We start from the raw sequence: 24,548 nt of genomic DNA on the forward strand, positions 1-24,548 counted from the left end.
GCCTGAGGTGGGAATTGAACCTGAATCTCTGGTGCTGTGAGGCAGCAGTGCTAACCACTGTGCCACCATGCCACCCATACTATAACTGTAAAACACAGTGAGTATTACAGATTCCCCAAAGCCTGTCCGCCATCTAGCAGTGACAGCAGTGTGTTCTATCTATAAGACACACTACAGAAATTCACCAAAGATCCTTAGACAACGCCTTCCAAATTCACAACCTCTTCCATCTAGAAGGACAAGGGCAGCAGATACATGGGAATACCACCAAGTTCCCCTCCAACACGCTCACTTTGCTGACCTGGAAATATATCGCCCATGCCTTTGCTGTCGCTGAGTCAAATTCCTGGAATTACTTCCTTAGGGACATTGTAGGTCAACCTCCATGAAGGACTGCAACTCCAGAAGGCACCCACCACTGCCTCGTCAAAAACAATGGGGGACAAGCTGCTCCAGCCAGTGATGCCTAAGTCCCATGAGTGAGTAGTAAAATTCCTCAATACGCGCTATGTAATCTTTTCCAATCTCATTAATAACCCCCATACAACCACCTCCATCCCCACATAGTCCTGTACGACCAGCTCTGTTCACCTCCCCTCTGCTCCTGTACAACCAAATTGTTTTGCTTGGAGCAAAGGAAATTGAGGGGAAAGTCATTGGAAGTTCCTGAGATAATGACAGGTTTAGATAAGGTAACAATAAGAAATGGTAGTGATGCATCTGTGGATTGTACAGGAATTTGTCAACACAGAATGTAAAGTCTGAAATGCTGTGAGAATCTACAGTGAGTGGCAACAGCTACAGTGAGTGGCAATGTCCTGGAATTTTTGCCTGGCAGCAGAATGGAGGAAAAGAAACATTAATAATTTGAAAGGGAATTTGAATAGGGTCTTTGGTGAACTTAAGTCGCATAGTTGCAGTGGTTGACTGGAGGAGTGGAACTACATTGCTGTACAGGGATTGCTCAAGTTCTGAAGGCTTACAAGAGCCAAAACATTAACTCTGCTTTCCCACTCCAGATGCTGCCAGGTTTGCTGAGTTTCTTCAGCAGTTTCTGGTTTTGTTACTCTACAGAGAGCCAGTATGCAAGTGATAGACTTAATAAGGCCATAAGACATAGAAGCAGAAATTAGGCCATTCAGCCCATCGGGTCTGCTTCGCCATTCAATCATTGCTGATAAATTTCTTAACCCCATTCACCCACTTCCTCTCCGTAACCCTCGATCCCCTTGACAATCAAGAACCTATCTATCTCAGTCTTAAATATACTCAATGATCTGGCCTTCATAGCCTTCTACGGCAGTGAATTCCATAGATTCACAATTGTAGGCTGAAGACGTTTCTCCTTATCTCTATTCTAAAAGGTCTTCCCTTTACTCCGAGGCTGTGCCCTCGAGTCCCAGTCTCTCCTCCCAATGGAAACATCTTCCCAATATCTACTCTGTCCAGGCCACTCAGTATTTTGTAAGTTTCAATTAGATCCCCCCTTATCCTTCTAAACTCGAACGAATATAGATTCAAAGTCCTCAAACGTGCCTCATATGTTAAGCTTTTCATTCCTGGGACCATTCTTGTGAACCTACTCTGAACATGTTCCAGGGCCAGTACACCCTTCCTATACGGTCCAAAATTGCAATCAGTACTCCAAATGTGGCCTGACCAAAGCCTTCTCGAGCCTCAGAAGGACATCCCTGCTTTTATATTCAAGTCCTCTCAAAATAAATGCCAACATTGCATTTGCCTTCCGAATAACTGACTGAACTGGAACTCTCAAGTCTCTTTGCATTTCACACTTCTGAAACTTTACCCCATTTAGAAAACAGTTCATGCTTCTATTCTTCTTACCAAAGTGCATGACCTCACACTTTCCCACATTGCACTGCATCTGCCACTTCTTTGCCCATTCTCCTAACCTGTCCAAATATTTCTGCAGCCTCCCTGCCTCCTCAATACTACCTGTCCTTCTACCTATCTTTCTATTGTTTGCAAGTTTGGTCAGAATGCCCTCAATTCCTTTAACTTGATCATTAATGTATAGAGTGAAAAGTTGCCCCAACACTGACCTGTGTGGAACACTACTTGTCACTGGCTGTCATGCTAAGAAAGACCCTCTTATTCCCACTCTGCTTTCTGCCAGACAGCCATTCTTCTATCCATGGTAACACCTTGCCTCTAACAGCATGAGCTCTTACCTTACTCAACAGCCTCCTGTAACATCTTATCAAAGGCCTTCATAATTACCTCCTCAGCACCATGAATGACTGTATCAGTGTGTTGTAAAGTTGAAATACATTGAGAATGTTTGTGTCTTAGCCAGACACGAGGTGTGTCCTCAGATTGACCTGAGCTGAGACTTTCCCTAACCTTGTATGTAGGCTGCCTTTTTAAAAATGATCAGCAGTCCAGTTTTATGTTTAAACCAGGAGCAAGTTTAGCATATTCACAACTATTCTGGAAGATATTTAATCCAAAAGTGAGAAACCTATTTGCTAAAATACAAATGCACAGGTTTAAAACAAATTATAAAGATAAAAGTGAGATCAGTCTCCACTATACTTGCAAACCTGGTTTGCTTGCAGATTCACTTTCTAGACTGAAAGGTTCAAAAACTTGGAGGCTGCTTTGTTTCACTTTTGCGGGTCAGCAGACTGTTGTTCTTTGTACAAAAACAGAAAATGCTGGAGAATCTCAGTAGGCCTGGCAGCATCTCTATTGAGAAAACAGAGCTAGAAAACGCTCACCAGAGTCAAAATGTTAACTCTTGTTTTCTGCCCTCAGGTGGTGCCAGACCAGCAGATCTCCAGCATGTGTAGTTCTTTGTTTAATTTTTTTTTGTTGATTTTTGTTCTGGAAGCCTCTCTGTGTCTCCCTTTGGTGTTTCAAAATCTGTCTCCCATATGCTCATGGTATTCAGATGATTCTCCTCAAAATGGCTGTTTTTCCGGCCACCTTTATCACAATAAACCAACATTGTTACATTCATTTTGAATCATTGCAGCACAAAGGTAAGAGAGTTCAAAGAACTGAAATGTATCATAGAATTCCTACAGTGTGGAAAGAGGCCATTCAGTCCATCGAGTCTGCACTAACGCTCCAATGAGTGTCCCACCCAGACCCAGCCCCCACCCTATTGCTGTAATCCCACATTTACCATGGAGAACCCACGTACCCTGGACATCCCTGGGGCAATTTATATGCCAATCTTCCTAAAGTATTCTTTAAACTGTGGGAGGAAATCAGAACACCCAGCGGGATCCCATGCAGATGCTGGGAGAGCAGTCACCCGAGGCTGGAATCAAACCCAAGTCCCTAGCACTGAGACAGTAGTGCTAACCACTGAGCCACAATGCCACCCTAAGTCGAAACACAAGCTAGTGCAAACATCCAACCAGTCAGTTGCAGTGGAATTCCCTCATGCTGCCCCTCCTATCTTCTGTTCAATGCTGCTGCAGGTTTTGTTGTTTCACACTTATGAGAGATCAGTGGTAGTCTTGGAAGTCTTGAATTATTCAATAACTTTGTGATTGATTCTTAAGATAGTTTGAGTGGCTGAAATTGAATCCATAAGAGAAGGTACGTTGCTTTAATGAGGCAATGTAAGGCTCCCTTTGTCCATTTAAAGACAGATTAGCTTTCTTTACAAAACATGTATATTATAACTACACCATCATCCTTGTTCATGATGTTCAAGATGAATCTGGTTTAATTAGAGCATGTATTTAATTAGAGGTTTTATTTGAGCATTTTACATGGTGGAAATGTCTTTGTAATTCATTTATACCATTGTGTCTTAACAATGTGCCTTCTTTAAAACTTCTTCAGGAACAAGCAGCGCACCAGATGATGTTAAGAGGATCTATCTTCAAAGTGAGTTCACCATTTAATTAATTATTCATTATGACTTCTTTGGGTTTGATTGTGCCAGATAGTTTGGATCAAAGTCTGTCTTCTGATTGTTTATTTGTGTCTTGGCACAGTGGACAGATTGTATTGATCAGTCCATCAGCTGAGGTAACAGTGAGACTTACTGAAGGCAGTTTATTGGGCGTGAAGTATATTGACTTTCATAAGGTGCTCAGTAAAGTGCCACATCATAAACTTGCTAGAATAATTGAAGCCTGTGCAATAACAAGGAATTGGTCCAAGCCACTAAAATGAGAGAAATATGAAGGCTGCGGGAAAGGGCAGGTGATTGGGAGTAACTGAGTTGATCTTGCAGGTGGACAGCACGGATGGAGTGAATGGCCACTTGCTGTGTTATAACCATTCTTAGACGGTTGGTTACCAGCCTGTCAGTCAGGCATTTCAGACCTTGATATCGGATTACATTATGAAATGGTGTTCCTCCTCACTGGGAATCAAGTCCCACTATTCCCAGAGTTTTCATAAAAATTATGATTTCATCAAACTGTACAAAATGTCCCCAGTTTAGTTGTCAATTTAAACAAAGTCCCTCTGATTGAACAAAGCAGCCATATAAGCAACACTTAGGATGAATTTCAGTAATTTGCTTTTAAAAATGCAGCAATCCCATCACACTGCTTGGTTTCCATACTTCAGTCCACAATCAAAAATACAGAAAAGTAAAAAGATATGATACTTACCACCATTCAGTGAGACTAGTCTGACTGTTCTCCTGGCTCCGGACATGTTAGTCTGAGTGTATTTTATACTGCTCTGTTAGACTGCCTGTTCAGGATTAGTCTGGTTGGACCACCTGTTCGGGATCAGACTGGTTGGTCTGACTGCCTGTTCAGCATTATACTTGTCGGTCTGATTGCAGGTTCATGACTGGATCTCGACTGTTATGGTTATGTTGATTATGACTGGTTATGACTGGTTATGTTGATATTCCTTCAGGTAATCCATCAGCAAGTGAGACATCGAGTCACTGATGCCTCTTCTCTTATATTGGAGAGATGTGAGTACACTGATTTTCTTTACTCAATATTTAATTTGCATTCAGACCTGCTTCCACTACCCTCTCCCTCCCTCCATTTCCCCCAACTACCCGTCTCTCCACCCTCTCTCCTACCCCTCTATAGTTCCACCATCTCTGCTAGGTGATATAGAATGTGCATACCATTGAAGTGGAGGTGCTGGTATTGGACTGGGGTGGATAAAGTTAAAAATCACTCAACACTAGGTTATAGTGCAACCAGGGTTATTTGAAAGTACAAGCTTTCAGAGTGCTGCTTCCCCGTCAGATAGCTAGTGTGGCAGGATCTTGGGACCAGAATTTATAAGTAATAGATCAACTGATGCAATGTTTTAGACAAACCAGGTAGCTGTTAAGTCTTTAATCACTTAGAATGGGGATGCAGGTTTCGATGGATTCATATGTAAATCCCAGAATTTCTTTCAAGTCACTGCCCCAAGATAACTTTAAGTTCTATCAGTGGTGACGTCTCAGTTCAGACAATGCATTAAAGATGTGAGGTTAGAGTCTGCCTATATCCCAACCTGGAGTCAGACTGGTTTTATTTCCAAAGTAGGAATTCATAAAATCTCACACAGACTGATTGATTGCCTACAGATTGTGTGCTTTTTGAACAAAATAGAATTTATCTGCAAATACAAATTCACCCCATAGACTTTTATATATGTGTGTGTGTGTGTATGAGAGAGAGAGAGAGGGGGGGTCTCTGCGAGAGTGTGGGTGTGTAAGTGTGTGTAGTGCAGTAGAGTCACTTATAGTGTGATATGAACCCAAGATCCCGGTTGAGGCCATCCTCATGGGTACTGTACTTGGCTATCAGCCTCTGATGGCAACCCTGCGTTGTTGCATATCCCAAAGTCCACCTTGGAGGACAGTCACCTGAAGATCCAAGGCCAAATGTCCTTGACCACTATTTTGTTCGAAACACACACAGTCGGGAGACAATCAGTCAACGTGGCATTTATAAATTCCTACTTTGGAAATAAAACCAGCCTGATTCCAGGTTAGGATACAGACAGACTCTAACCTCACACCTTTAATACATTGACTAAGCTGAGATATCACCTTCTTTACCCACTGTTAGAACCTTAAGTTATCTTGGAGCTGTGACTTGAAAGAAATTCTGGGATTTACATATGAATCCATCGAAACCTGCATCCCCATTCTAAGTGATTAAAGACTTAACAGCTGTCTAGTAAGATGCTTTTGACTGTATGCCAGTCAAATAGTTGAACAAACTGCATTTGGACAAATTTCTACCCACCTTTTTAAAAGTTGTTCATGGGATGTAAGTGTTGCTGGCTAGACCAGCATTTATTGTACATCCTTAATTGCCTAGACAGAAATTAAGTGTCAACCCAACTGCTGTGGATCTTGCATCATGTAGACTGGACTTGGTAAAGATGGCACATTTACTTTCCTAAAGGATGTTCGTGAACCAGATGTTTTTATGACAATTGACACTTGTTACATGTTGCTGTTTTGTCAGCTCTATTCCAGATTTCTGTTTAATTCAAATTTCACTATCTGTCATTGTGAGTCTAATGACAGTACCACTATGCTACCACCGACCCATCTGTTATTTCTCACTTAATAATTCCCAATATCTGTATATGAAATGGAATTCAATTTTGTAACATTGTGCATTTATGGTGTCTTTAAAGTAAAGCTTACTGCAAATCCTCTTGCAAGGATGCCTACCTTGAAGTTCTCCTCCACTCTCCACAAGAATCTCAGTGAGTCTCTACTCTTTGCCACCTTCCCCCACCCTCCTCTCTGACCTATACCTTCATCTCCACCCCCTTTCACCTATTGTACTCTTTGCTACTTTCTCCCCACCCTCATCCCCCATTTATCTCTCCACCCTAGGGGCTCCCTGCCTCCATTCCTGATGGAGGGCTTTTGCCTGAAACGTCGATTTTCCTGCTTCTCGGGTGCTGCCTGACCTGCTGTGCTTTTCCAGCACCACTCTAATCTAGACAGTCTAGGTTTATTTAATACATGGCATCAGTTGTATGACACTTTGATCTTTTACTTACAAATTCTGTGTCCTATGTACCTGTCGCACTAGCTACCGGACGGAGGAACAGCACTTCAAAAGTTTGTATTTTCAAATAACCCTGTTGCACTATAATCTGGTGTTGTATGATTTCAACTCTTACCGTTGGAGTCCTGCTGTCTGCTTAGTACCCATCAGGACAAAATTGTAAGAATACCAAATCTTAAACAGGAGCAACTATTCCAATTGCTCATGAAATGGGTACAATTGATTGAAAAAATGCCTCTGATTGAGTTGTTGCCATGCACAAAGCCCAAGAAACTATAATCCCTATTAACATTTCACAAAAGCACAATGCTTGGGGTTGGCGGTGGGTGAGGATCCATTTCGCACTGCTTGAGTATATCCTCTTGCCCCACCTGTTCGATCTTATTCTCCAATCCGATGCTTTGTGAAGGTATTAGCATTGGCCCCAGCTATGCCTGCCTCTTTGTCAGCTACATCAAACAGTTCCTCTTCAGTGCATTCACAAGCACTGATGCCCAACACTTCTGCCGTTGCATCGATGACTGCATCGGTGTTGCATCCTGCACCCAGGCTGAACTACAGCAATTCATCGACTTTGTCAACAACTTCCACCCACCCTTAAATTAATGTGGTATATCTCGGACACCTCCCTTCCCTTTCTTGACCTCTTTGTTTCCATCTCCAGTGAATATACACAGACAGACATCTACTATAAATCCACAGACTCCCATAACTATTTGGACTACACCTCCTCCCACCTAGTATCCTGCAAGAACTCCAACCCAATATCCCAATTCCTTTGTCTCTGTTGCATCTGCTTTGCCAAGGAGACATTCCACTCCAAAGCATCCCAGATGTCCACCTATTTTCGACAACGTGCTTTCTTCCCTCTGTCATCCAGACAGCCTCCACTGCACCGTCTCCATTCCCCGTACCACTGCTCTAAACCACCCCCCAAATGCAGTGAAGACAGGATTCTTCTTGTCCTCACCTTCCACTCCATCAGTCTCTGCATCCAACAGATCCTTTGTACTTTCATTCTCTGCACCCGTAAGCACTTCCACAAACTCCAACTAGACCACACGACCAAGAACATCTTCCCCTCCCCTTTCTGCCTTCCGCAAGCACTGTTTCCTTTGTCACTGCTTGGTTCATGCCACTCTCCCCGGCAACCCTCCCCATACCCCTGGCATCTTCCCCTGCCAACATAAAAAATGCAAAACCTGCCAGCACACCAGCCCTGTCACCTCCATTCAGGGTCGCAAACAGTTCTTCCAGGTGCGACAGAGGTTCATCTGCCAATCTACTTTACTGTATCTGGTGCTCCCAAACTGGTCTTCTCTACATCGGGGAGACAAAACATAAACTCGGCATGTTTCGCTGAGCATCTCAGCCAGGTCCACAGGGGCTGACCGAACCTTCCAGTTACTGCCCATTTCAATTCCCCTTCCCATTTCCTCTCAGACATGACATCCTCAGCCTCCTTGAGGAGAAAGTGAGGTCTGCAGATGCTGGAGATCAGAGATGGAAATGTGTTGCTGGAAAAGCGCAGCAGGTCAGGCAGCATCTAGGGAACAGGAGAATCGACGTTTCGGGCATTAGCCTGAAGAAGGCTTCAGGATTCCTGAAGAAGGGCTAATGCCCGAAACGTCGATTCTCCTGTTCCCTAGATGCTGCCTGACCTGCTGCGCTTTTCCAGCAACACATTTCCATCTCATCCTCAGCCGCCTCCATTGGCACAGTGAATGAGACCTCAAATTGGAGGAACAACACCTCATCTTCTGTCTGGGCAGTCTACAGCCCGTAGGACTAAACATTGAGTTCTCCAATTTCAAATAATCTCCCTTTCCATCCCTGACACCCTTCCCATCTCCTCCCCCTCCCTTCCACTCCTCTGACCGACCCTTCCTTCCAACCACCAAACGGATTAATTCCTTCCATCAACCAACCAGGTCGTACCTTCTACCTGTGTTTATCTGTCACTACCTCACCGTTCTGCCCCTCTCCCACCCTCTTTTTATCTGCAGGTCTCCTTACCCCCCCACCCCCAGATCTGATGAAGGGTTATACCTGAAACGTTAATTTCTCGATCTCCTAATGCTACCTGGCATGCTGTGTTCTTCCAACCTCCTGCTTGTCTACTTGTGAAGATATTACAACATGGTTTCTGATGCACACTGGGATTGCTTAGAGAGTGTTGGCATTCTGCATGTTTCTTTCTCTCCAGCCCTGAACCGGGTTCAGCTGCTTGGCCGAGTTGGGCAGGACCCTGTGATGCGACAGGTGGATGGCAAGAATCCTGTGACAATTTTCTCCTTGGCAACCAATGAAATGTGGCGGTCAGGGGACAGTGATACATTTGCATCAGGTAATGGTACTGGACAGCAAAGACTTAGCAATGCTGTCTGAATATATGCTGCTGAGAAGTTGTTTGAAGTTTTATTTATTCCTGTGCTGTGAGCGTCTCTAGCCCAGCATCATTGCAAATCACTAACTGCCCTTGAGAAGATGCTACAGTGAGTTTCACAATGTCCAACTTGTGAATCTCAGTGGCCAACCATTATAACATGTTATTTGACTGGATTTGTTAAAATATCAGAAAAATATTAACATCTTAGCACACGCTTTTCTCCACCGTGTTTCATGTCCCTTTTTCAAGTTACCCTCATCTTTCTTGATTAGTGATTTCCATTCTATGAACATGCTCATGTCAGTACTTTAGACTAGAATTACATTCTTGCATCAGTGATTGAATTCTGGTGCATTATTTTACAAAACAAGTATACATTCACGACATGTGGGCATTGTTGGTGTGATCTGCGTTTATTGCCCATTCCTAATTGCCCAGAGGGCAGTCAAGAGTCAATCGCATTGATGTCACATGTAGGCCAGACTGAGTTATGGTGGCAGTTTCTTTCCCTAATGGACATTAGTAAACCAGATCGATTTTTTTCCAACAATCAGCAATAGTTCCATGGTCATCGTTAGATCTTTAATTGCAGATTTTAATTGAATTAAATTCCACTACCTGTCATGACAGGATTTTAAACTGAGTTCCCAGGGTGGTGAAGAAGGCATATGGGATATTTACGTTCATTATCTGAAGACAGAAAAACTGCAGATACTGAAATCCAAGGTAGACAAGCAGGAGGCTGGAAGAACACAGTAAGCCACGCAGCATCAGGAGGTGGAGATGTTAACGTTTCAGGTGTAACCCTTCTTCAGTTAGGGTATAGAGTGTAGCGGTTTGGAGGTGTTGTCACAACTGTATAAAACATTGGTAAGACCACAGATGGAGCATTATATGCAGTTTGGGGTCACCACACTATTGGAAAGACATGATTACACTGAAGAAGGTACAGACGAGTTATGAAAAGACAGTGGATAGGCTGGATTTGTTTTCCTTGGAGCAAAAAAGGCAGAGATGCGGATTGAGATATATAAAATTATGAGGCATAGACAGAGTTAGTTGTGAGAATCTCTTCCCCGTGTCTAAGACCAGAGTGCACGAATTTAAGGTAAGGAGTAAATGGTTTAGAGGAGATCTGAGGAAATAATCTTTTCACCTAGAGGTTGGTAAATATATGAAAGATGCTGCCTGAGAGGGTGGTGGAGGCAGATACTCTCGCAACATGTACGAAGCATCTGGGTGAATACTTAAAGTGCAGGCTCTGCACCAAGTGCAACTAAATGGGATTAGAGTTTTGTTGTTTATTGGTCGGCATAGATATGGTGAGCCGAGGTTTCCGTGTTGTTTAATGGAATTAAAAAAGCAATTGTCATTAATTGTCATTAAAATGGCAATTGCCATTAAAATACCACTTGGTTCACTAATGTCCATTAGGGAAGTATATCAAAGGAGTTGTAATCTAACGCATGCTACATATCTATGGCCCTTTGGGACAAATTGAGAGTTTCCAAAACATGAACCGCCTATAAAAATAGGAGGTGCTGGAGGTCTTAAAATATATAAAGGGTGATAAATCCCCAGGACTTGAATCATGTGCACCTTAGGTCATCATGTGAAGCTAGAGAAGAAATTACGGGACCACTGACAGTGACATTTATATCATTGACAGCCATGAGTGAGGTGCCTGAAGTCTGGAGGATGGCTAACGTTTTTTCATTATTTAAGAAATGCTGCAAAGAAAGCCAGGGAGCTACACACTGGTGAGCCTAGTATGTCAGTAATGTAAGGGTTCTTATAGATAAGGCTGATGTACTCAGGGCATGTTTAAGAACATGGGATTGGGAATTGATAGCTATTACAGAAACTTACATGAGAGATGGACAAGACTGGCAGCTCAATGTTCCAGATTTTAGAAGCCATAGCAATGATAAGAAAGGAGGCAAGAAAGGAAGGTGGGAGTGGCGATTTTGATTTAAGGACATTACTGTTGTAACTAGAGATATTTCTGAAAAATGGTCCAGTGAAAATACAAGAGGGGGAAAAAAGAAATAAGAAAGGAAAGATCGTCTTGATGGGATTGTACTGTAGGCCCCTCCTCATAGTCAGCAGGAAATTGAGAAACAAATGGGCAGCATGGGTGGCTCAAGGGTTGGCTCTGCTGTCTCACAACACCACAGACCTGGGTTCGATTCCCGCCTTGGGCCACTCTGCGTGGAGTTTCCACATTCTCCCCATGTCTGCGTGGGTTTCTAGCGGGTGCTCAGGTTTACTCTCCTGTCCAAACCTGTGCAGATCAGGTAAATTGGCCATACTAAATTGCCCATAGTGTTAGGTCCATTAGTCAGGAGTAAATATAGGGTAATAGGTAGCGGAATGGGTCTGGGTGGGTTACTCTTCGGGGGGTCGGTGTGGACTTGTTGGGACAAATAGCCTGTTTCTACACTGTAGGGAATTAATCTAATCACTCTATGTAAGCATAATAAGGTTGTAATAATGGGGGTTTTAATTTTCCACACATTGGCAACCTGGGGTAGATATCATCAAGCCCTGGCGACCTATCCACCTTCCTGATCATTAAGAGAACCAACATCTTTCTTTGTCTCAAAGTGCCCAAGATTATTAGCGTGCTGTACACCAATCTCCATATCCATCTGGGTGAATACCAATGCAAAGTACTCATTTAGGATCTCCCACATCCTCTGCCTCAAAGCACAAGTTTCCTCCTTTATCATTGAGTGGTCCTACCTTCTCCTTAGTTATCCTCTTGCTTTTAATCTTTGTATAGAATACCTTGTGATTCTCTTTAACCTACTTGCCAAAGTCAGTTCATGGCCCCTTCTTGCTCTCTAATTCCCTGTCTGAGTTCTTTCCTGCTTTCCTTGTATCCCTATCCGATTTTAGCTTCCGAAACCTTATGTACGCTTCTTTTTCCATTTTGACTAAAATCACAACCTCCTTTGTTATCCAAGGGTCCCTTACCTTGCCATTCTTGTCTTTTCTCCTTACTGCAACATGCTGATCCTGAACATTGACCAGTAGGTCAGGGAACCTGAGTTCAAATCCTTCGTGGCAGAAATTTCGTGTGAATGGAATTCAATTTTTGAAAGTCTGGATTTAGAAGTTAATGAATATGTTGTCGATTGTCAGGAAAATATCCATCTGGTTCACTAATATCCTGCAGAGAAGGAAATCTGCTCTCCTGATCTGCTCACCTGACTGATGTTTGGGGTTGAAAAATAAAATGCTGCCCTAGCCAGTGATGTCCTCATCCTGTGAATGAATAAAAGAAGTTTCTTAGTTTCTCACATTCTCACACCAACAACACAGGTAAAAAGGGGAGCACAGGACAAGATCCTACAAGCTGAGTTTATGGAGTTAGGAGTTAAACTGAAAAGTAGGACCTCAAAGATAGTAATCATAGGATTACCAGTGCCACATGCTAGCCAGAGCAGGAATGGCAGGATAGCTAAGATAAATTTGTGGCTTGCAGGATTGTGCAAGAGGGAGGCATTAAACTTCCTGGAACAATGGAACCAGTTCTGGTGAAGGTGGGACCAGTACAAACCCGTCTGCACCGGGACAGGTGGGACCAGTACAAACCGGTCTGCACCGGGACAGGTGGGACCAGTACAAGCCGGTCTGCGCCTGGACAGGTGGCACCAGTACAAACGGGTCTGTGCCTGGACTGGTGGCACCAGTACAAACTGGTCTGCGCCTGGACTGGTGGCACCAGTACAAACGAGTCTGCGCCTGGAATGGTGGCACCAGTACAAACGGGTCTGCGCCTGGACTGGTGGCACCAGTACAAACGAGTCTGCGCCTGGACAGGTGGCACCAGTAGATTAGATTAGATTACAGTGTGGAAACAGGCCCTTCGGCCCAACAAGTCCACACCGACCCGCCGAAGCGCAACCCACCCATACCCCTACATTGACCCCTTACCTAACACTACGGGCAATTTAGTATGGCCAATTCACCTGCCCCTGCACATCTTTGGACTGTGGGAGGAAACCGGAGCACCCGGAGGAAACCCACGCAGACACGGGGAGAACGTGCAAACTCCACACAGTCAGTCGCCTGAGGCGGGAATTGAACCGGGTCTCAGGCGCTGTGAGGCAGCAGTGCTAACCACTGTGCCACCGTGCTGCCAGTACAAACGGGTCTGCGCCTGGACAGGTGGCACCAGTACACACTGGTCTGCGCCTGGACAGGTGGCACCAGTACACGCCGGTCTGCACCTGGACAGGTGGGACCAGTATAAACCCGTCTGCACCTGGACAGGTGGCACCAGTACAAGCCGGTCTGCGCCTGGACAGGTGGTACCAGTACAAGCCGGTCTGCGCCTGGACAGGTGGCACCAGTACAAGCTGGTCTGCGCCTGGACAGGTGGCACCAGTACAAGCCGGTCTGCACCTGGACAGGTGGTACCAGTACAAGCTGGTCTGCGCCTGGACAGGTGGGACTAGTACAAACCGGTCTGCGCCTGGACAGATGGTACCAGTATAAATCGGTCTGCACCCGGACAGGACTGGAACCGAAGTCCTCGGGGGAATGTTTGCCAGTGCTGTTGGGGAGGGTTTAAACCACTATGGCAGGGCGATGGGAACCAGTGCATGAAGTCAGAGGGAAGTGAAGTGAGGACTGATACAAAGGACAGTAAGGGGGGAAAAGTGAAAGTGGAAGGCAGAGAAACCAAAGACAAAAATAATAAAGGGCTACGTTTCACAATGATTCTAAATGTCAAAAATATCAGCATACAGGCTCTGTCTCTCAATGCAAGGAACATTTGTAATAAGATGGATGAATTAACTGCACAAACAGTTATTAATTGGGATCACGGAGACCTGTCTCCAGGGTGACCACGGATGGGAACTCAATGTCTGAGGGTTTCCCATTTTCAGGAAAGACAGACAGGAAAGTGAGGTGGGGTACTGTTGCTGATTAAGGAGGAGATTAACACAATAGTAAGGAAGGGCATTAGCCGGGACAATGGAGAATCTGTATGGAAGGAGCTGCAGAACACCAAAGGGAAAATGATGTTAATGGGAGTTGTGTACAAACCAGCAAAGAGTAGTTTTGAGGTTGGGGATGGCATCAAACAAGACTTAGAGATGTGTACTATAAGGCTTTAGCAGTTATGGGTGATTTCAATCTACATGTTGATTGGACTAACCAAACTTGTTGCAATGCAATGGAGGAGGATTTTGTGGAATGTATGAGGGTTGGCTTCCTCAACCAATATGTCAAGAAACCAACTGGAGAAAAGTCATCCTAGACTGGGTATTGTGTAACAAGAGAGGATAAATTTGCAATATTACAGTGCAAGATCTTTTGGGGAAGGGTGACCATAACATGGTAGAATTCTTCAGTAAGATATAGAGACTCAATTAAATCTGAGACTAGAGTCTTGAACTTAAAGAAAGCTAACTTTGGTGGTATGAGGCATGCATTGGCTGAGATAAACTGGTTTAAGGGATTGACGGTGGATAGGCAATGGCAGACATTTATAGAACACATGGATGAACTTCAACAATTGGACATGCCTGTCTGGCGTAAGAGTAAAACAGGGAAGGTGACCCAACCATGGCTAACAAGGGATATCAGGAACAGTGGTAAAGCCAAAGAGGAGGCATATAAATTGGCCAGAAGAAGCAGCTAACACAATGACTGGAAGAAATTAAAAATTCAGCAGAGGAAGACAAAGGGTTTAATTCAGAAAAGAGAAATAGAATATGAAAATAAGCTTGCAAGAAACGTAAAATCTGACTGCAAAAGCTTCGAAAGATATGTGAGGAGAAAAAGACTGGTGAAGACAAATGTGGGTCCCTTGCAGTTAGAATCAGATGAATCCATAATGGCCAACAAAGAGATGGCAGACCAGTTGAACAAATACTTTGTATCTATCTTGACTGAGGAAGTAACCTTCAGGAAATGCAAGGGGACAGAGGGTCAAGTATGAAGGAGGAGCTGAGGAAATCCTTATAAGTCAGGAAATGGTATTTGGGAGATTGATGGGATTAAAAACCAATAAGTTCCCAGAGCCCGATGCTTTGCATCTGAGAGTATTTCAAGAAGTGGCCGTAGAAATAGTTGGTGGTCATTTTCCAGCATTGTGTAGACTCTGGAAGAGTTCCAATGGACTGGAGGGTAGCTCAAAAAAAGGAGACAGAGAGAAAAATGACGAATTGTAGGCCAGTTAGCCTGACATCAATGGTGGCGTCAATCATTAAGGATATAATAGCTGAGCATTTAGAAAATGGTGACAAAATCGGTCCTAGTCAGTTAAAGGGAAATCAAGCTTGACAAATCGACTGGAATTTTTTGAGAATGTGGCCTGTAGAGTCTACAAGAGTGAATCTGTATATCTGGACTTTCAGTGGAGAAAATGCCTGTCAACAACTGCCTTCTTAACCCTTTCCTTTAAATCCATTGACTCCCCATATCTCTACCCCGCCTGTCCCAGCGCTCCATCTATTTCCTATCACCTCCTTTCCTTTGAACTAACCATTCTACACGAAGCCCGCTTGCAGAAGCGATTGACAAGAATGAGAAACTTTGGTTATGAGGATGGATTGAAAAGGAGAGCTGTCCTCTGAGGAGCAAAGAAGCATGAGCAAAGATTTGATGGAGCGAGTTGATCAGGGTAGATGGAAAGAAGTTCCTGCTCAGAAAAGGAACAAGAACGAGAGGGCATAGATTTTAAAAATGATATGTGATGAAGTAAGGGCGATGTGAGAGAATTTTTTTTCCCCAGATCTGCCTTAAAGGAACCAATTAGGCGGGTCTTTCACTGAGCGGGAACCTTCATGAGAATCGGCACGATTCTGAGACTTAAATTATGACCAGTTTGAGAATCAGCTCAGTATGACGATGTGTATCAGTCTGTACATTGAAGAACCGCGTACTAAAATTCTTAATGAATTATTGCAGGTGACATCAGTCAGAAGACAACGTGGCACCGAGTTTCTATATTCCGACCCGGTTTGAGGGACTTGGCTTATCAGTACGTGAAGAAAGGGTAGGTGCAGTCACATTACACTTGGTCATTTGGTCTCACTTCCCTGGTGAGCTGAGGTTGATTATCAGATGTTGGAAGGTGTATAGAGTCTGCTTGCCACTAAGCAATCACAGAACAATCATAGTGTAGAAGTAGGTTACTCGGCTTATTGTGTTTCTACTGGCTGTTTGCACGAGCTACTCCCCCAGTCCCAAGTCTTCCCTCTGGCCTTGCAGATTTTTTTCTTTTCAATGAGTTGCCCCATCAATTTTGAATGCATCTCTTGTGCACCACACTCTCAGTTCAGATCTGGAACACTCAGTAGAAAACCTCTTTCCTGGTGCTGCTGTCACTTCTTATGGGACGTGTGCCAGTGTTGGGAGCGCTGTCTCATTGATTAGTCAAGCAACGCCCTGCAATAGCCATGCTCACGGAATCATACCTCACACCTAATGCAGACAACACCATTACTATCCATTACCACTGGAAGGACAAAGCCAGCAAAGGCGGAGGAACAGAGATGTACAGCCAGGAGGAAGCTGCCATGGGAGTTCTCAACATTGACTTCACATTCCATGAAGTCTCATGGCATTGGGCCAAATACAAGAACGAAACCTCTTGATCTTACACCCAGCTGAAGAATCATTTTGAACAACACTTCGAGGGAACACTAAGGGAGGCAAGGGCACAAAATGTTCTCTGGTGGAGACCTTCAGAGTCCACCCAAGGCAGCAGCACTACTGACCAAGCCGCTCGAATTTGAAAGCACATGGCTACTAGACTACGGAGCTATTGAGGGAGCCAGCAGAAAAGAAAAGCATACCATGATTTAATGTAGAGTGCAGGTGGGCATATCAGGAGCAGAATCAAGCATACCTAAAATCTCAGGTGTCAAAACTGGCGAAGTTACAACACAGCTCAGCCAAACAATGAAAGCAACAGAAGTTAGGGATTCCCCAGTGAAGGTCAGACATCTCAGCTCCAGCACATCTCTGAAGGAATTTCTCAGGATAATGTCCTAGGGCCAACTATCTTCAGCTGCTTCATCAATGACCTTCACTCCATCATAAGGTTTAAAGTGGGATGTTCATCAATGATTGCATCATTCATGACTCCTCAGTTATGGAAGAAGTCCATATCCAAATGTGGAAAGACCTGGACGATATTTAGGTTTGCTGGAAAAGCGCAGCAGGTTAGGTAGCATCCAAGGAGCAGGAGAATCGACATTTCGGGCATGAGCCCTTCTTCAGGAATGAGGAGAGTGTGCCAAGCAGGTGACGATAAAAGGTAGGGAGGAGGGACTTGGCGGAGGGGCGTTGGAAATGCGATAGGTGGAAGGAGGTTAAGGTGAGGGTGATAGGCCGGAGTGGGGGTGGGGGCGGAGAGGTCAAGAAGAAGATTGCAGGTTAGGAAGATGGTGCTGAGTTCGAGGGTTGGGACTGAGACAAGGTGGGGGGAGGGGAAATGAGGAAACTGAAGAAATCGGAGTTCATCCCTTGTGGTTGGAGGGTTCCTAGGCGGAAGATGCGCTCTTCCTCCAGCCATCGTGTTGCTATGGTCTGGCGATGGAGGAGTCCAAGGACCTGCATGTCCTTGGTGGAGTGGGAGGGGGAGTTGAAGTGTTGAGCCACGGGGTGGTTGGGTTGGTTGGTCGGGGTGTCCCAGAGGTGTTCTCTGAAACGTTCCGCAAGTAGGCGGCCTGTCTCCCCAAGAAAGAGGAGGCCACATCAGGTGCAGTGGATGCAGTAAATGATGTGTGTGGAGGTGCAGGTGAATTTGTGGCGGATATGGAAGGATCCCTTGGGGCCTTGGAGGGAAGTAAGGGGGGAGGTGTGGGCGCAAGTTTTGCATTTTTTGCGGATGCAGGGGAAGGTGCCGGGAGTGGAGGTTGCGTTGGTGGGGGGTGTGGACCTGACAAGGGAGTCACGGAGGGAGTGGTCTTTTCGGAACTCTGATAGGGGAGGGGAGGGAAATAGGTGGCGGAAATGACGATGGATGATACAATGTATATGGAGGTTGGTGGGGTGGTAGGTGAGGACCAGTGGGGTTCTATCCTGGTGGTGATTGGAGAGGCGGGGCTGAAGGGTGGAGGAGCGGGAAGTGGAGCAGATGCGGTGGAGAGCATCGTCGATCACGTCTGGGGGGAAATTGTGGTCTTTGAAGAAGGAGGCTATCTGGGTTGTTCGGTATTGGAACTGGGAGCAGATGCGGCGGAGACGAAGGAATTGGGAATATGGGATGGCGTTTTTACAGGAGGCAGGGTGGGAGGAGGTGTGGTCTAGGTAGCTGTGGGAGTCGGTCGGTTTATAGTAAATGTCCGTGTTGATTCGGTCGCCCGAGATAGAAATGGAGAGGGCTAGGAAGGGGAGGGAGGAGTCTGAGACGGTCCAGGCAAAATTGAGGTCGGGATGGAAGGTGTTGGTAAAGTGGATGAACTGTTCAACCTCCTCGTGGGAGCACGAGGCAGCACCGATACAATCATCGATGTAGCGGAGGAAAAGGTGGGGGGTGGTGCCAGTGTAGCTGCGGAAGATGGACTGTTCCACATATCCTACGAAGAAGCAGGCATAACTGGGGCCCATGCGGGTGCCCATGGCTACTCCTTTGGTTTAGAGGAAGTGGGAGGATTGGAAAGAGAAGTTGTTCAGAGTGAGGACCAGTTCAGTCAGTCGAAGGAGGGTGTCAGTGGAAGGATACTGGTTGGTACGGCGGGAAAGGAAGAAGTGGAGGGCTTTGAGTCCTTCGTGATGGGGGATGGAGGTGTACATGGACTGGATGTCCATGGTGAAGAAAAGGCGTTGGGGACCGGGGAAGCGAAAATCATGGAGGAGGTGGAGGGCGTGGGTGGTGTCCTGAACGTAGGTGAGGAGTTCTTGGACTAAAGGGGACCGGACCATGTTGAGGTATGCAGAGATGAGTACAGTGGGGCAGGCGATCGCCAAGAAGACCATCGCCGACTGATTTGCAGCCTCCGCGGGGGTCCACGGCTATTGGGAACAACACCGTTTCTGCTGTCGCCACAGCCGCTGTCGCCACAGCCACTTGCGCCCCCTGGGTTGCCATTGCTCATTCTGCCCACTCTTGGCCTCCTCACCCCTCCCTCTTTCCCTCTATCTCTCTGCATATGTTGCTCCCAGCCTCTCACTATCTGCCTGCTCCAAGCCTTGCACTGTCTCTCCTGACTCAGCTCCAAGTCTCATTCTCTTACCTTGACTGTGGGCATGAGTCAGACACACTCATCATCTTGTTACATACTCAAAAAATTCTCATCAGTTTATCAGTCACGTTTTCCCTTTCAGGGCCAGGTTGATTCTATCTTATTGTGTTCTGATTTCTGAAATGCCGTTCTAATACCAGCTCATTATTGGATTCTAGCAGTTTTCCAATGACTGATGTTAAAGTAACTGGCCAAACGTTTCCTATGTTCTCTCCATCCTTGCGTGAAGGTATTACATTTACAGTTTTCCAATTCACTGGAACCTTCCCAGAATGTAGGGCATTTTGAGAACTATTGATTCCAATGCCTCTCTAGCCCATTTCTTTAAGACTTTAGGAAATCAGCCATTTCATCAGGAGAACTTGTCAGTCATTGAGTTTCCCATGACTTGTTCTGTAGTGATTGTGATTACTTAGCTCCCTTCGTCCCTTTTGTTTCTTGATTTTCTACAAGTTTTGGGATTCTTTTTGTGATGTCTGCTTTGAAGACTGACGCAAAATACTTATTCAAAGCCTTTGTTGTTTTCTCAATTTCCCCTTATTAATTCCTCAACCAAAACCTCTAAAGGACTCCACGCTCACTTTAGCCACTTTTATCCTTTTTATACACTTGAAGAAGCTATTACTTTTTTTTTGTTTATGTTTCTTGCTAGGTTACTCTCATACTCCAATTTCTCCCTTTTTTCACTCCTTATTTGCTGTTTTCCATCATTTTCCCAATCCTTTGGCCAACCACTGACCTTTGCAACATTGTATATCTTTAATGTTCACCTTGATTTAGCCACATTTGATTCATCTTTGGTATATACATTTTGATTTTTCAAGCCAAGATAATTTCTCATTTTGGTACTGATATCATCATTTATTAACAAAGCTACCTCACCTCCTCTTCATTGTTTCCGGTTCTTCTGAAATGCCAGGTACCTTAAATAAGGAGATTCCAGCCATGATCTCTTTGCCATGACACAGATGTGGTTGAGTCAAAAGAAACAGGTTTTTAATCAGAAACAGAATGATGGATAATGGTGGAAAGGCAGGAATGTGGAGTTAAAAAGTTACCAGATGAGTCAAAATTGAATGGCAGGATAGAATCAGTGGGCTGAATAGGATACTGCTGTTCCTAGGTCTTGTGTGTCAGGTGTCATTGGGTAGTGTACTAAAAATCACAACTTGAGGGATAGTAGAGCTTGATGAGTTAAAGTTTGTGAGAAGTATGCAGAGTTTCCCAATTTACCTACCATTTACACCAAGGTTGACAGAAAGAATGGACCAGGTTTTTGAACTTAGGAGGAATTGCTTTTTTTTACAAATAGATTGCAATTACAGGGAAACAATAATGAACTGTCCATTTAAGACTAACCCATTTTTAAGTCTCCCTCTGTACAAACAGACGCAAAGAAACATCGGTGTCATGGATGGAAAGGAAGTCTGGGAATTTGCAGATCAGAATGCTGCTTCTCGATCTTCCTTATCATCTCCAGATGCTTTTGTTTGCTTGCAGGAGGCACAGAGTGACTGGTTTGCACTTCTAAATGTCTCGGTGTTATTCCTTTAAAATTACATGTTACAACAACTGATGAGGGAAGAAAAAACTAGCTATCTTCAGATTTGAGATGCTTTTTAATGCAGAGCAAGAACAGGCAGCTGCCTCCTTCCTGGATGTCTGATGGCTTCTAAATCAAACATTCACAGACGCAAACCATTCAGTTATTCGTGAGTCAAACATGTGGTAGTTGGCAAGAAAAAGACCTTTGTCATCAATAACAAGTCACTAGTGTGCAGACCAATCAATGATCTGTTCCATTCCTACACTCCCCCCTGGGTCCAGCTTGTAGAGATTGTGACTTTGAACTGCATGCACAGAGAAACAGCTGCACTTACAATAAGTGCAGCAATCCTTCAACTAGCCTTGGACTGGAAAACAATCTTTTTCTCATTTCAAACCAACATAACAAAGATAAAAAGAAATGGTATTTGCAGTTATAAGCATCATTTCTATTTGGACTCGGAATTCATTTATCTTGTTACTCAATCAGTGAATGTTCAGATGAGGAGCCTTTAATTTTGTCTTTTTGTAATTTTTCCCAAACTGACCATACTTACTCATACCCCCTTCTGTCTGTACGCTGTGTCCTTTCCTGTAGCACTCTGGTTACCATAATGCATACACTCAGCACTGTTAGATTGCCCTTTCTCTTTAGCTTTCCTGTTCACTGTGCCATCCCACCCCCCACATCCCCCTCGATCATTTACCCACTCCACCATCCACACAGCCCTCTCTGCATTCTGTTCTACCATTTGCCAGGTCTCAGCATGGTCTGTGAGCCATACATTCAATTCTGTGAACTTTATTTCCACTTTGCCAATTTGCCAGGGTTGAGTTAGTAATCTAGAAGTTATTTACCTTTTGAAGTTCTACTGATTAGTTTAGCCCCTAGCTGTCTGTACCTAATCGTAGAACCTCATTTTTACAACCGACCCCTTTGTTGCACTCCCCTGGACCATGACCACTTTAATCATTTCTCAGCCACTGCCAGTTCCTCTCGGGCTCCGGGGAAACGTCCACAACCCTTGCGCTGGACAGACCACATAGCCTTGGATAGCGATGTTCAGCCAAAGCTCTGAATAATAAGTTGCCTGTTAAGACAAAGCACTCAATAAAAAGTTTCCTTTCCAAATAGAGCTCTGATAATTCCTAAACCCAGCTGGGGGATTTTCCCCATTGGAGATTTGTTGAAGAACACCATCTTTAACTCCAGCATTTGAGTCAACAGAAATAAGTTGACAAGTAGTCTCATGCTCAGGAGATCCGTGCTGCTGCTTCTGGAATTATTTATCATTTTCGTTTACTGAACAGGGCCAGAATTTATGTAGAGGGGAAACTAGACTATGGTGAATATGTGGACAAGAGCAATGTTCGAAGACAAGCAACGACAGTGGTGGCAGGTAAGTCTCTCCCTGTGACCTGGCTTTAATCTCTTACACGAGGTAAAAAAGAACAGAAATGGCAAATGGGTTTTCAAAGGGCAAGTCATGTTACTTCATGACAAGTCCGGAAATCTTGTGAATGTTGAGGTGCTAAATCATGGGATCTTACAGCAATGAAGGAGAATGTTCTTTGAAAGCATTGTCCAATAATTCTCCATACTCTGTCTTTTCTCCACAGTTCTGCAGATTTTTATCCTATTCTTTTTGAAAATATACATTGTTTTGTTTTTATGACTATTTGATGTAATATATTTAATTTTTTCTGCAACAGTCTGACTCATAGAATGCTTGCAGTGCAGAGGTGGCCTTTCAACCCATTGTGTCTCTGCTGGCTCTCTAAAAGATCAATTCAGTTCTTGCCCCTCCTTAGGCTTCTCGCCTGTATCCCTGCACATTCTTGCTCTTCAGATAAAAACCCTGAAGCCTGGTTTAGGACTCAGTGCCTTCAGTTCCTAACCACTTGAGTGAGCCTGCCTCCATTATATCTTCAGACAGTACATTTAAGATCCCAACCACTGAAGTGCACCCATCTCCACAGGACTTTGGGAGAAAGTGAGGACTGCAGATGCTGGAGATCGGAGTCAAACAGTGTGGTGCTGGAAAAGCACAGCCAGTCAGGCAGCATCCAAGGAGCAGGAGAGTTGATGTTTTGAGCAGAAGTTCTTCATGAGGATGAAGAGCCTTTGCTCAAAACATCGACACTCCTGCTCCTGACTGGCTATGCTTTTCTAGCACCACACTTTTCAACTCCGCAGGACATTGCAGACCCAACCATTCGTGTGAACCTGCCTCCATCATACACGCTCATGCCGTGCAATCCAGACCCTAACCACTCCTTGCAGAAGTTCTCCTCATGTCCATTTTGTTTCTCTTGTCAGTTGCTTTAACTCTGTGGTCTATAGATGAGAGTTGCTGGCCAGTCCAAACCACATCACTGTTCAGTGTGTTAAGACGGACCCGCAGGGTCCCGTCTTTGCGTGTTCTTTTGGAAGGAGAGACTCACACTGGCAACTGTGATTAGACGCAGACAGCAGTTTATTCACAGAATCTTAACTGATACAACGAATCTACAAGCATGCATTCGTTGGAGAAGGCGTTCTGCCTTCCCGTTCAAAGTTGACACAATTATACTTCGCGCTGCCTGGAGTCCCCGGTCAGTTCGCCTTCCCCATTGGTCCATTCATCTGCGCGCGCTGGGGATCCGTCCTCCTATTGGCCGCATCGAAGTGCCTGTCCAGCTCCTGCTGTGCTTGACAATGGCTCAGCCATCCCTGGGAGCGGTTCCGATCCCGTATTCAATAGTCCATTGTGTCAAGGAATTACTATGCGTCTGACAGGCTAGCCATTTTCAATAGTTTTAGTTTAACTAAATTGTCAATTACACTTATCAACTTTAGACTTAAATAGAGCCATTCACACTCACTAGTTACAGGTTCCCATAGAGCAATTCACACTTGTCTAACAGTTACAGATTCCGACCAGTTTCTTTATTAATCCCGAGTTTCGATGGGGCAATTGATACTGGCTGGTATTTACAGGCTCCAAGATTTAATTAACATTATGCATATCCCTTACAAGCTCCAGCAGTCATGCAATCGCCTGCAGCAGCTCGCTTGGCTGTTGTTAACCATTTCAGGGCTGGAAGTGTCACCCTCCCTAGCCCTACATTAAACACCGCAGTGAAATCTCCCCAACATTCCCTCCCTTGGCCTCTACTGAGGCCACACCAACCCATGTAAACAGTAACGAACGTAAGAGGGCCGGAAGGGGGAAAGTAAACCACATAGGGTGCCACGTCTGCTGTCCAAGAAAAGAAGTGCAAATGCCCATCCGCTACGGTGGCGTGTGGTTTGTCTCGTGTTTCCTTGTACAACAAGCGAGAAGGTGTAAGGGCATACTGCCCGCAGTCAGGTATACGCCAGTGACCGGAAACCCAATGGAACAGTGTACTGTGCCCCGGCCTTCCTGCCGG

The 24,548-nt window shown here is 44.8% G+C and overlaps 1 protein-coding gene across 1 annotated transcript in view; it reads left to right on the top strand.

The window, feature by feature from the left end:
- ssbp1 (single-stranded DNA binding protein 1) overlaps nucleotides 1–24,548 on the top strand; it is a 30,620-nt gene that overhangs the window by 1,282 nt on the left and 4,790 nt on the right. The window contains exons 2-6 of the mRNA XM_087995458.1: nucleotides 3,823–3,867; nucleotides 4,861–4,921; nucleotides 9,193–9,333; nucleotides 16,306–16,393; nucleotides 22,446–22,534. Coding sequence (XP_087851584.1) covers nucleotides 3,841–3,867; nucleotides 4,861–4,921; nucleotides 9,193–9,333; nucleotides 16,306–16,393; nucleotides 22,446–22,534 — 406 coding nt within the window. The 5' untranslated portion in view covers nucleotides 3,823–3,840. The remainder of the gene's footprint in view (nucleotides 1–3,822; nucleotides 3,868–4,860; nucleotides 4,922–9,192; nucleotides 9,334–16,305; nucleotides 16,394–22,445; nucleotides 22,535–24,548) is intronic.

Source organism: Chiloscyllium plagiosum, unplaced genomic scaffold (genome assembly GCF_037043375.1).
Source record: "Chiloscyllium plagiosum isolate Xiang-an unplaced genomic scaffold, Cpla_swu_hap1 HiC_scaffold_16, whole genome shotgun sequence".
Classification (NCBI taxonomy): domain Eukaryota; kingdom Metazoa; phylum Chordata; class Chondrichthyes; order Orectolobiformes; family Hemiscylliidae; genus Chiloscyllium; species Chiloscyllium plagiosum.